At 36.9% G+C, this 14,194-nt stretch overlaps 1 protein-coding gene and 1 pseudogene across 1 annotated transcript; one reads left to right on the plus strand and one right to left on the minus strand.

Moving 5' to 3' along the window:
- Nucleotides 1-150: 150 nt before the first annotated feature.
- Nucleotides 151-1,136, minus strand: LOC140234938 (uncharacterized; annotated as a pseudogene).
- A 594-nt stretch (nucleotides 1,137-1,730) lies between these two features.
- LOC140234940 (acid-sensing ion channel 1-like) lies at nucleotides 1,731-11,767 on the plus strand. The gene is made up of 8 exons (XM_072314980.1): nucleotides 1,731-1,966; nucleotides 5,893-6,017; nucleotides 7,366-7,553; nucleotides 8,352-8,469; nucleotides 9,075-9,134; nucleotides 10,080-10,227; nucleotides 10,796-10,887; nucleotides 11,616-11,767. Exons 1-8 carry the CDS (start codon nucleotides 1,731-1,733, stop codon nucleotides 11,765-11,767), a joined length of 1,119 nt encoding a protein of 372 aa, XP_072171081.1.
- The last annotated feature ends 2,427 nt before the right edge of the window (nucleotides 11,768-14,194 follow it).

Raw genomic sequence — 14,194 nt, forward strand, 5'->3', positions numbered from 1 at the left:
ATTATTTTCATTTGGTGGGTGCTATATTGCGTCAATCATCATTAGGAATAAAGTTCTTGGATCAGCTCTAGCCATCAATTTCTTGGCGGGCCAGGCATCTTGGGAGGTAGGTCTGAGTGTGGTTAAACCACCGGATGGCCTTCTCTTGTGTTATGGCATCTGTATTTCGCCGAGCTGCCTGCTGAATGACGTTGATTCTCCACTCCTGGAGGTTACCCCAGCTTCTTGTGCTGCCCCTCTGTCTCCTAGCCTCTGCTGCAACTCCGGGCGGGCCAGATCTCTTTTGATGGCTGCCTTGAATGCAGAATGGGCCATCTCCACGCAGTTGAGAAACGGAGAATAGGGAGGAAGACGCTTCAAATGAATCCTCGGGCTCTGACGTGAGGACGTGCGTTGTCATAGATCAGGTACACATCCTCATTCGGAGGGAAAACATTGTCGCATTCATGGGCGGTGGTAGCCAGGGAAGCCTCGAATGTGTCCCTCGTTACGGTCTCGGATGCAATGGTGTGGTGAACAAGCCCAACCTCACTACAAACTGCAAAAGTGACATTGCAGTTCCTACCGCGTTGGCCATGTACTACTCGACGTACAGGGATCCCTCGTGGGGCTCTCCCAAAAGATCGTCTTGTCCAGACGTTGTATCCGGTCTCATCAATGAAAACGCAGTGTGCAACGACACCCTCGGCCATGAACCACTGTGCATACTCCACGCGCATGTCTAGGATTCTTGCCGAATTTCTAGCATCAGGAACATCCTCAGCTAGTTTAGAGGTGATGAGCATTCCATCCAGTGCTCTTGCAATGGTGGAAACAGATACAGGGGGCTTCTGCGGAAAGACTGCCTGTAGATCTCTCTTCATTTGCTCAAGGGTGGCTAAGGAGTTATTGTCCACAATGTGTTGGAGACGAGCTCTCATTTCGTCATCCATCTTCACGTTTCGCTCGCCTCCCCTTGGCAACTTATTGCGTCTTTCTGTCCTAAGATAGGTGGCCACAATTGATCTGGCCGTTGAGCGTTTTATTCCGAGTGTGTCGGCCAGTTCTAGATAGTCAAGGTTATTACCATCAAATGCTTCTATGATTCTTTCCCTGTCTTCTTGAGAGATACGCCTGTATCTGACTTGTGCTGCCATGACTGGACATAAGAAAGTGAAGTGATCTACGGTACTGGTGCATGTATAGTTCTCATAAAATGTATGAAAGAAGAGGGGCGTTACAGAACAACAAACTCGAGTTATTTAGGGTCAAAGACACCTTCACCATACTTAACAGTGTGTGGATGAAACAAAAATTCACATTTAAATACATATAAATTACGGTTCTCACCTTTTCAAAATAGAAATGACATTACGCCAATTTGAATGAACATGTTTGGAATTTGACTGCCCATACGCGAAATTGAATGACCGAAATACCGTTTTCCGCCAGTGCTGGCGAATTTGAATGACTGAAGACCACGTGCCAATTTCATTGATCGAAATGCTAAATTGAATGAACAAGTTGCAAATTTGAATGACAGAATGTGCAGTGACGAGGATTTTCGCTAAATTGAATGAACGTTGTATCAAATGGACTGACAAATGTGCGAAATTGGTCGGGAGAACCTATATTTCAGGTATTTCGCACTGAAATCCTGTACTATATTGTTTCCTCGATTATCAATGACAAATTTCTGTTTTCACCATCAGGATATAGCAGCTGAAAAGTAGTGTACGATACTAGCAGACATGCCTTTCCATACCATCAAGGTTGCGGACGCGGGGGAGAAACAGGTAGACCAGAAACACATCCCAACAATCGACAGGTATCCTCATGACACCGGCGGACCGACGGAGGGTAAGGTGAGGGCAACTTATGGCGGTAAGACGTCGTGTGCCGCCATCTTCTACAAGGCCGTGCCCGATTCCGTCAGCGTAGCTGGATTTAAGTACGCCTTTAACCCCTCTGAAGTTAGATGGCGCAGGTAATGCAGTTTTTAGACTATTGTCGTTGCATTTTTTTCTGTAGTTCGTTTTTGCGTAATATTAAATCATTCTTGCAATCTTTGTGGAAAGTTAGTCTGAATACGTATATGTAAACATCATTTTGCCGACCCCTAGGTTAGCGAACAAAGGAAATTGACATAAATTTTGATCTGAAACTATCAAGGAAATCTAATAAATGTCATTACATTGGAGGATCACATAAAATGTCTTGTTTATTTAGGATAACTTTGTAAAAACTTTTCCCCCCAATTCTCTGCGCGTTTTTTTTTTCTTCTGTCAATGGTAAGAGCAAGTGAAGTTTAGTGTCTTGTCTACGGAATGTATCTTGGTAGTGATTTTTATTGTTAGTACTATTATCATCATCATTATTCTTATTATGAATATAGTTAATATTATAATTATCATTGTTGACAAAATTGTCGTCAACCACAACACATGTATAACATATATTTCAATATGTTTGTGTGATATTATATGAGCATGAAAAGGCACGTACTATTTTTATGTAAATACAGATAAATTGTTACACATCATATTTACATGTAAATACAGATAAATTATTACACATCATATTTACATGACATTCGTTTAATGTAAATGTATGGACTTATATTTCAGGACAGCTTGGCTTCTGCTGGTGGGGATTTGCTTAGGAGTTATGAGCTACCAAGTCATAGACCGCATCCGATACTACTTCAGTTATCCTAAAGGCGTGGACGTTTCCATTGAATACGCGGGTGCAGTCCCCTTTCCTTCAGTCGCCATATGCAACATAAACGCTTTTAGGTAAATGTCTGATCGTGTATTGTTCACTTATCGAAATTTGAAGAGTTGTCGTAGACCAGGAATGGGACATTTTGATTTTTTGTTTGTTCCGAAATTTGCACAGCCACGTGTTATTTTTTGATCCAAGAAACGTAACTATAGGAAAAAGTATAACCATGATGGCACACCTGCACTGATTTGCATGTACTCGTGTGTTTTCTTCTAGCAATCGGTTTTTTTTTTTTTTTGTTGTTGTTGTTGTTTTTTAACAGCAGAGAAAGACGATTCAATTCAGTTTCGGTTCAGCTTACAAAATGCTTTTTCTCCCTATTTTGTCGCCACAAAATGCCAATGTTCGCCACATTAGATTTTAACTATCTCTGCATCTAAAGGGTGTCTTTTAATGGACTAAACATGAAATAAAAGCTTGGAGAGTGGACTAACCAGATATCTTGTTGACAGGGAAACAATACATTTCATCTTCATATTAGGAATAATGTGCTGAAAGAATTAAGAAATATTACCAGTCGCAGAAGTTTGGACGGGCATAATATCAGCTTGAAATTTAATTTCAGAAAAATTCATAAAGGTCATTATTTTTTCACTTTACTTATTTTAACTCACTGATATTTATTCTTCTTCTTTTTCTTCTTCTTCGTTTTCTTCTTCTTAAAGATATTCGAAATATGTACAGTATATTTTCCGTCAATTGTCAGGAAATTTACTGATATTGATTCCTGTAGTCAACGGTATGTGGCTAACCTTTATTAATGCTGTTTGTTAGGGCCATTTGTCAAGATGTATATGATACGTATCATTGTGATTTATCAGAATGGCTAATCTTCATTCCGTCTAATGGCCAGATAGTCTATAATTCGTACATTTGGATCTCCCCCCCCCCCCCCCACTTCGTTAAATATCATTTGATCTATTGTCAGTTCGTCTAGATTTCATTTAGTCTATCTATTGTTTGGTCCATGCTGTGGACATTTTGGCCAGTTGCCGCTTGGTCTACTGTCTGATTGCTCTATATTACACTAGGTCTAATTTTCAGTTAGTCCACTAGACAATTCGTCTAATTAGCATATCGTCTAAACACCGATTCGGCTTATCACATTTCAGTCTAATTTCTTGTAATCTAATTTCCAGTAGGCCTTATTTATACTCTTCTTTCGTTGACAAGATGCAAATTCTACTTAATCATCTATATCGCCGACTTGGCCATCATTGAAATGCCTTTCCTGTGTGGTATACTTACCAAATAAATTATGATTCCATCTGTCCATTTCTGCATGTTCCATTGTGTGCTTTCACCGCTTGAGACTTGGCTCATACGTTGGACTACCGTGTCCATCATGGTGCCTAGCTTGTGAAAAGTTTTTATAGCGTTATTGATAAGAAAAGAAAAATGTTTGTCGGACCATCAAAGTTAAATGTCGTAAAATCAATAGATTATTATTCCTAACATTGTGACAAGAAGTTGTCACTTCGTCATGTGTATTCTCTTTTCTTTTTCCCTGTGTAGCTGAAGAGCAAAGCCCACTGTAAAATCTTGTTGACTTCATCTCACACAATTCTCGTCACCAGTAATGTGTCATGTATAGATGGGGTGCACTTTACAGTTGCACGCGATATGACGAGGGTAGAAAATATAATTACACAAGGAGGTAGAGCCTTTTTGGTATAATGTTCACTCCAGGAGGTACCTCCTGGAGTGAACATTACACGAAAAAGGCCCTACCTCCTTGTGTAGACATTCCTCCGTGGTTCAATGAATTATCAGAGACATGCAGATACAATGTCTCATCAGGGAGGTGGGAAGAAAAATCTTTCTTCAACCTCCTCGGTGGATGTATTCTAAAGTTATAGAGCAATCATGACAAGGAAAACATGGTACGGAAATTCTTGTAACTTTTCAGCAGTTGCTCATTTCAGAGCTACCTCAGGGATCACTCGAGGATTTTGGAGTGATCCCTGAGGTCACTGCAAAATTAGTGAAAATGAACATTTTTCACTCAAAATTCACTCAAATTTCACTCTTTTCTGTTATTTACCATTCCAAGAGTGAATGTTTTCACTCGATTTTTTCAGAGATTAGACAAAGTGGATATTAGGCAGCTGTTAGGCGAATTGGAATTAGACAAATTGAATATCAGACGAACAGGTGATTAGACCATGTGGTATTTAGACCGACTGGCAATAGACCTAATGTGTATTACACGAAATTGGAACATAGTCCATCTAGTAAGTAGACGAACTGGTGATATAAACGAAACATTATTCGACCATGTGGGTTGAGACTAAACAGGTATTAGACAAAGTGGGAGTAGACCAAGTGGTACAGTACAGCTCACCCTGACAACAATGCGAATGTGTGGAATAATGACCTATGCGGTAATTGCAATGTTATGCATGCTATTGTTCTTGTTGCTTTATGTTCTTTCTTTACCATTTTTCCCGTCCATCCATAAGTGCGGACCTCATTGGCAATACGTCTCTCGGAGAATTCTTTGCAATTTTCTCGGTCGATCCTTCCGAAAAGCACTACATAGATTATCGACTGACGTTAGAAGGCTACAATATAACAGACATATATAAGACGTATGGGCATCCTCTGGAAGACACCATACTCGAGTAAGATATACCTATGACTTTATTATGTTATACTTTATAGATAAAATCATACTTTGATCTTTTTAACGTTAAGATTTTTTTTTTTTCTATCGCATTTACAGTGTAGGCCTACTCCTTGCGGCTTCTTAATGATGTTTGATACAATCACTTCGTTTGTCAGGCTTGTGACGCTATTTTCATTCTAAGTTGGCGTGTACCCTGCTGGTCATTCTTTGTACATGTATCATGTATTTCTTTCTTTAAAAAAAATCTTAAGCTTAATGTCAATAATGCCAATATATTCAAACCGGTGTTGTGCTGGTACCTCAACAATTCTCAATGCATTCTATCAGCTATTTTTTTTTTTTTAAAGGCTATGTCGAGATTAGTTTTGGATTTACATGTATTGTTCTATTTCTTAAAGTGCAAATTGAAGCAAGGATGAAAGAGCATTTAATTATCATCATTTTATCATTTATCATCATTATCATTATTATTATTTGTCCTGTTTCAATATTCCCCGAAGGATGGAGTGGAATAAACATCAGCTGACTTTCGACAACTTCACTCTCAAAGTCACAGACTGGGGACTTTGCTACGTTTTCAACGATATAGCAAATGGTTTACCAGGACTCAACGTGACAGAGGCAGGTATGTTTGCCATACTGAAAATCAAAATATTGAAATATCAAAACGAAATTAACGAAATGGTGATACAACGAAAGAAATTATATGAAAACTTGTAATGCTTAGGGCCAAATAGAAATGGGTAATGGATAATGGAAGTGTTTCTGACGTGATATAGGCCTATATCCGGATAAAAATTTGTTTCATATACACTAAAGTGGTTACAGATATCAGATAGTTTAAGGTGTATTAATTTGTATTACTCCTTTGTACACAGCCGAATAAAAATAAGAATAATCAAAACGTTTACATGGATATCTGTCCATGAAGCAACAGAGATATTATCCTTTTCAAGGAAAAGACGCAAACAGTCATATATAGATATCAAATAACCATAGGTTTAGTCAGTTATTCTACTGAGTTAAATTGAGCCTGTCAACATACATAATAGTTATTAATATAAATAATGGCCCACATACTGGCGAATCGCATGCAAAATTTGATGCCATGTTGAGGTAAAATATGGTCAAATATATATAATTATTGATAACTTAAGAATTGCAGAAGAGTAATCAAATGGAAAACTCGAAATCATCGATGTCGAGTCAAAGAAAGTATATTACGCAATCAAAAAAGATGCGTGAATTACTATTGATGTGTGTGATGTGAGTCCAAACAATATTCTTGACACTGGCGTCACTATTTTTTGTAAGTTCTACGATTATGAAAGGGAAATATTTTACTTCAAGCTGCATGAGAAATGAAGTGATTGTATCCAACATCGAGGCGAAACAAGATACAAGTGTATTTGCCAGTTTTCTTTTAATACAATGATATCTCATTGAAATGATTATGTCACTATGAAGCACGATCCACCTTGTGTCAGGTATTAATCGTCTATTTTGGAAATAATATTGGCTGACTAATTTTATACGCAGAAACCAAATGATTATTTAAAATCATGAAAATCTTGCGTCCAGTTTTTTCTTCTATTGCAACTAAGTGACAAATTGCCCTAAATTGGCGTAAATAAGCACTAAATTGATCAATCTTGAGAGCAAGATTCGAACCTTTGACCTCCTGATTGCGCTGAGAGTCGTCTTATCAACTTGACCAGCGAGCTTCCTCCCGACATCCAAAGCCTGCTAACCCGTACAGCATGCAGCGGGTATATTGCATAATCAAATAATAACATTTATTAACTCAATGCTTTTTTACGTCGATCTTGGGCAATTTGTCAATCAGTGGCAATACAAGGGACAACATAGTTCTATGATAGGTATTCATTTTCATCTACACAAACTGTGTGTATTAATATATATATAACATATATATATATATATATACCTAAATGTGTTTGCCCTTTGAATAGGGATGGCTTTCGGACTAAATATCGCCCTCAACGCAAACCAGGATAAGTACTTCTATCAAGCGCGGCCAAGGAAGGGAGCTGGGTTCCAGGTTGTGCTCTATGACCGTGGCACTGAGCCGAGCGTAGGGTCGAATGGATTTGCAACCGCTGTCGGAATGTCGACATTCGTTGGGGCCGACATTACAGAGGTAGAGCTAAAAAGTATCCTATAATCTACTGGTACCTGAAAATCATGTTACATCTCTCCTTATGGAACCTTATACAGATACATTGGTATAGGAATCAGAGAATCCACATCTTGAAATGCGAAAAATATGTCCTTTTTAATTCTAAGCATACTGAGCATGAATTATTCCAATGGAGTCTTTTAACTACTTTCTTACACAAAGGTCGTTGGTATGAATCTGTGTATCGAAATGATTATTGTATGTGTGTGCTTGAGTGTGAGTGTGTAGCATAGAAATATATTTGAATGAATATTCCTACAAAACAATTTTAATAAACAGTTCACCCAATATAACTTTAGCCCACTGCGTTTCCATACTATAATACTAATTGCATAGTGAGAATGAAAGACAAAATGCATTGTGGATTCATGATAAGATAATAATTGCTCACTATTTGAGGGAAATATTTAATATCGTCTGATTCTTCAATACCAATTAAAACAATGTATCGTTTTTACCAGAGTAGAGAGTGAACTGGAAATACCGGTATTGTTAAGGAACACTCAATGTCTGAAATTTTGTAAAACTTTTTCCGATTTCTAGTGAATAATATCAATATAGTATCTTTTCAAGTGCAGCTGTGGTTAAAGTTATTATTTGGCACCACGAACTGCTTTAGAGGTGCAAGAAACGCTCGAGCGAGTGATGTCAGCTGCTGACGCTACTTGCTCTCGGCTTAAATATCAAATAATTCCTGTGCGTTCTATTTAACCTACAAAGTTGATTTCAATTTTTTTTTTATCATGTATTATTTTTCAGTATCGTAACCTTGAAGCCCCATATGGAGACTGCGAGCCGATGAAGCTAAAGTACTTTCCTTCCTACGGACATTCAGAATGTATCTTGGAGTGTGAAATTGATTTCTACATCGACCAATGTCAGTGTACAATGCGAGAGCTACCGGGTACTGAAAACAAACACTTGTAATATATCGGAGTACCAAAGTGACGATGTTTAAAGTTTTGTTTTGTTGGCTGGAATCAAGTGCCGCACATAAGCACTTGAACCAGATGAGGTTGTTAAGAATCAGTTTCCAACGTGACGAATGGCTATGCATCACACTTTGGTACTCTGCTGCATGGACATAGACCATGGAGCTGATCATAGACTACCTCGAAAAATGACCGCGCCTGCTGAATAAGAACACTATATGGATTTTTAAGCACTGCATGCATTCAGCGTTCATTTTATCTATTAAGGGCCATGTTTTTCGCCCTTATATCATTTACTTTGGAAATCAACATTCTGCCTTTCAGAATCTTAAGCAGACCTTGAATTGATAATGAGGAAAATATCCTTTAAAAGCAAGTTCTAACGACTTCAGCCATGACAGGGATGTATTTTTTTTCTTTGAAGATGTGTCAAAAATGCATTGAATGATTGAAAGATAATAGCGATAAAATGGTTCATCTGGTTATTTCCATACGATTACTCAGTAGTTCTACTGCCGTGAATTCTGTTACTTCACTCTGTACACGTCAGGTCTCGAAGCACCGGCCTGCAGTACTTTTCAGTACTTTACGTGCATCATACCTGCGTATGGTAAGTTTGTCAACAGACATGTGTCAGTATGCAATATAATGAATGGTTATTATCGTTGCTCTTTTAAATGTGTCCGTCAGTGATGCCGTGTTTCTAACAGCAATCCACCCAGTGTGCACTATCTCTTATCCATTTTTGGGAGTGGTATTTTCATACAGATTTTCAGTTCTTTTGATATACACGAGATCTGCTAACAGCGACAACAGTTGATGATGTCACCGACTTCATTCATTTGGGAATAAAGGAGAGTTATAGTAATAGGTCTTCCTCGAGGTCAAAAAAGGCCATAACTCGTCGTTTGCCCAGAAGAACGACGGAAACGCACGCGAGGAGCCTATGCTGTGCCCGGAAGAAGGACGATTACTGTTTCCAAACAAAAAGCCTCATGGTTTAACCAGCCAAGAGACCAAATCACCCTGCAGATTTAAAGGGATGATACAGTATTGGTGGAGATGAGAATTGGACTAACTTTTTGCGAGATACCAAGAACACACTTATAAAATAGTACAGAGCATACCATTTAAGAGGAATTCAAAGTTTATTTGATGAAAATCGGGTTTGGAATGACTGAAACATCCAAAAACAAAGTAAAACAAAGCGATCGTAATAAAGTGTGGGTCCCACACTTATTAGAATCCCTCTGTTTTGGATATCTCGGCCATTTCAAAAACCAATTTTCATCAAATAAACGTTGAATTCCTCTTGGAATTACATGCTTTTCATAATATTATTTCATTAGAAATTTCTCATCTCACCAAAAAAAATGCTAGAAACCTGAAATTAGGTCTCAACCAAAACTATACGATCACTTTAAAATAAAATGTTGTTGTCAAATATTTTCTAGCAATGTAGAAATTGTGTGCATGTTGAAATGCAGCTCTTAAAATGAATTCTTAAACGCCTGTGGCACGACGTCTGGTGCATCAACTGTTTTCCCTTGTAAAGACGTGTTCATACAGACCCAGAGCTGTGAATGCCCAGTGCCTTGCTTCCAGCGAGAATACTCAGCGTTTATTTCAACCACCAAGTACCCGTCTACCTTTTGGATTGACGTCGAGGCCGACAGAATCGACGGTACCGAGTGGGATGCTCGGTTAGTGGTATTTATCAATCTTTACTAATGTTCCAGGCTTCAAAATTAGGTATTCTGTAGAAGCAATGATGATGACTTGCCGACAGATTGGTACTTTGATTTCAAAACAAACAAACAAACAAACATACAACAAAATAAAAAACCCGATGCTTTTTAATCATCCACACGGAGATGACGAAAATGAATTTGAAACCACGATGATCTAACGCCAATTTAGTCGTATAAGTTACATTATGACATAACATATTGAAATACGTAGATTAAAATAGAATGACATTATTCTTGATCACGAAGAAGAAGGAATACTTTGAACGAGTATGAATAGATGTGTCTTTCAAAAAGTTTCAAAGGAGTCAAATAAGTTACTTATAATAAAACTTTTTCTTTTCTTGGTGCATGAGATAATAACTTCATATGAACTCGTGGAGTTTCTCAGAATAATCAAAGTTTTCCCTTACTGTTCCAGCTATTATTGTATTTCTGTCTGCTGGAATGCGACAACGTGGAGGGGTCCTAACGTGACTGTTAATTGGCATGATGTACGTCATAAATCTCTTTACCATAATAGAGACAACCTTTGCGAACTGAGTGTGTACATGAAGAATCTCAACATCTTACACATCTCGCAGCAAACGGGCTATACGTTTTCAAGTCTTCTGAGTAAGTTTTGTGCGTATGATGTGTAGCTGTAGTTCCTCCGGTCTCGTCAGAAGCCATGCGTGTGTGTGAGTGTGTGTATGTGTGACGAAATGGTGTGATATTGTGAACACTTGTTTCAATCATAGTTTCATTGTAAAGCGTTTTCTAAACGTTCAGATTATCTTTGAGAGCAATGATTTAAAAAAATGTTCAACATATCACACTTGATGCATAATAGGTCTGTTGTAAAACAAAACATCCTACCATATAAAAATTTTTGCAATAAATCCTAGAATATACGGAGATATCAGCATTTTCTCATTAAACCATAACTGTACACCGTTTAGTCTGGAAACATTTTTATTATAACTATTGTTCACATGTTGTGTATTTAGCAATACTTAACATCGATTATACGGATTCAAATTTTTACATTGGTTGTTTCCATCCCTAACTCACATTTTAGAATTATTTTAAAGCATTAATGCTGGGTTTGTGTTTCTTCTGCAAGTGGTAAAATATGCCTTTAAACGTGTGATGGAAAATACGCTGGGTAAATGACATCGTTATTATTGACATTAATATCATTATTATTATTATTATCATCATCATCATCATCATCATCATCATCACTATTATTTTTATTATCATGATAGAATGTGATTAACACTGTGTTTACCGATTTGTGAGACCATTGATATGTATAAACTCACCAAAACGATTGTTTTCTTCCTCAAATCTTGCTCCAGGCGACATAGGTGGAGGACTTGGTCTGTGGATCGGTGGAAGTATTCTTACGTGCTTCGAAGTATTTGATCTCATTGTTTATTCTCTCTACGTCACCTCTAAGAGAATTCAAAGGCAAAAACAAAGACCAACGGGCGTATTGAATGGCCGGTAACTGTACTCTATAGGCACATTCGACTTTGTACAGTATTATATTGGAATGTAAAATAACAATCCAAAACATCTTATATATTTTTAAGCTAAGATCTTTAAATAACGACTTTTATGAGTTCATTTTTTCTAATTACTATTGTTTATGGTATGGTTTCTGGTGAAACCTATTATAATGCAAAGTGTTAATTTAACGTCAAAGGGCCCTGTTGTAAAGCAGACTCGTTGGCTCTGAACCAGAATACCTGTGAATTTGAAATAAATGAAAATAGATAGATAAATGAATAAATGAATAGATAGAAAACCAAGGAAATGGATATGAAATTAAATACTTTAATACATAAATAGATATATGTTTCATTGTGTTGCAATATCGCTTCTTAAGTGTGTGTTTCGTAGATGTCTAATTGGATAAAAATTTCACACAAAATATTTATGACACCCATAATTGACTTCCGAAGTGAAGTGACTTAAAGAGCAACTGAGTAGTCTTAATTTAGTTAATATGTACAAGTATTCTATAATTTTTTTATCATATTAGTTAATGAAGTTTCGAGTGTATAGCGTTTTTGCCGGATTGATTAATCTTGAATGTCATTCAGTGTTTATACTAAGCTCCTTGGAAAACAAGTGTTATTGTCATGATTTCGTTGGTACATTCTCGCAAAAGTTTTGATAAGATTAACCTTTTATATTTTGTAGCGACGACGTCAGGGATTAAATTGCATTCCGGGACAGTTACAAAAGGAAGCGAGTACCTGGGTAAAGCCGTATTGGTACCACATTGTTGTTTTAATGTACTCAAATATACGGTATGATTCAAATTGTACTGATGAAAGACAATTACATTTTATTTTCGGTGTCAGTTTGTATCTTATATAATTCCTACACTCGTGAGAGAGTGACATGTCTGTTTATGTATGTTGGTGACTTGGTATAAACTCTAATATACAATAATGTACTTGAAAATGTACGTGACAATTGTTGAATAACATTGGATTTGAGCAGAATGCGGCTGTGGTCCTATGATAACATCGATGAATTGACTGCAGCAAAATATATTTCAGTACAGATCAATTTTTCCGAAGCCCTTTTTTTTTTTTTTTATTTTTTGCGTGTATTTGTGTTTGTTTATGTTCTGTCATTTCCCTTTGTTTTTTGTTTGTTTGTCATCTGTTCATTGCATCTGTTCACTTCACTTCACTACCTACTGGCTGTCTTATCTTGAGTGGAGTATGATAATGATTGCACTGATGATGATGGGATTAGTTGTAATGAATTACATGTCTTACTCAATCAAAAACTCTACTTTCAAGGACATGCCTTCATAATTCTTTTACAATCAGTTCCGACTCATTCATTAACCTGGTTTCCAGTTACACCACTTCAAACGATATCTGAAGGTCAGTAAAACAATGTACTACAGACGTGTTCTTTATGGCATTATCTCTATAGCGCCATTAACAATTTGCTTTGCTTAGTTTTCTCAGTTGTTTTTCATAGGCTGATAGACACTACCATCTTAAATCGACGATCACAAACCCTTGTACTTACTTAGAATTTTCCACTAAACGTTAAATCCTACTTTTTTTTTTTTCAGCTGCAGACGTTATCATTTTTCAGCATTAAATTGTCAACCTGAACTTCAATTTATAATATATCTTATATTGGAGATATAGTGTAATCTCGCATAATGTTGTATATTCTTATATATATATATATATATATATATATATATATAAGCGAGATTACACTATATCTCCAATATAGGATATAAATTCAAGTTCAGGTTGACAATTTTATTATATATATCATGTGTGTGTGTGAGTGTGTGTGTGTGTGTGTGCTCGTAAGTGTTGGTGTTTGCATAACTGTACATCAGTGGAGTCGTTGAGTTTTAATGGGGGGGGGGGGGGTAGGGAGTTCCTCCTATACAAGGGAAGCAGAAGCATAGGCTCCTGTAGATTTTCTGGTGTGCTTGTCATACTTAGCTCTGGAGGTATTAAAGGGATCGTATAGTTTTGGTTGAGACTTAACTTCAGGTTTTTATCATTTTTGGTGAGATAGTGAGAAACCTTTTTATGAAATATGAAAGACCATGTAATTCCACGAGGATTTCAACGTTTATTTGATGAAAATTAATTTTGAAATGGCTGAGATATCCAAAATAGAGTGATCCTAATAAAGTGAGGGACCCACATTTTCCGGGCATTTTGTTTTACTTTGTTTTTGGCCAAACCCGATTTTCATCAAATAAACTTTGAATTCCTCTTAAAATGGTATGCTCTGTACTATTTAATAAGTGTTTTCTTGGTATCTCGCAAAAAAAGTTAAAGCCAAATTTTCATCTCCATCAATACTGTACCATCCCTTTAAGTCGCTGGAGAACAATAAAATATCAAATGAGTGGCTATATTTAAAAGCAAAAGTC

The sequence above is a fragment of the Diadema setosum genome, chromosome 11 (assembly GCF_964275005.1).
Source record: "Diadema setosum chromosome 11, eeDiaSeto1, whole genome shotgun sequence".
In the NCBI taxonomy this organism is placed as follows: domain Eukaryota; kingdom Metazoa; phylum Echinodermata; class Echinoidea; order Diadematoida; family Diadematidae; genus Diadema; species Diadema setosum.

Excerpts from the sequence above, each read along its gene's own strand:
- LOC140234940 (XM_072314980.1), top strand. The coding sequence starts at position 1,731 with ATGCCTTTCCATACCATCAAGGTTGCGGACGCGGGGGAGAAACAGGTA. Across the intron at positions 1,967-5,892 it reads TCTGAAGTTAGATGGCGCAG|GATGGAGTGGAATAAACATC; the intron begins GTAATGCAGTTT and ends TATTCCCCGAAG. Across the intron at positions 7,554-8,351 it reads TTGGGGCCGACATTACAGAG|TATCGTAACCTTGAAGCCCC; the intron begins GTAGAGCTAAAA and ends ATTATTTTTCAG.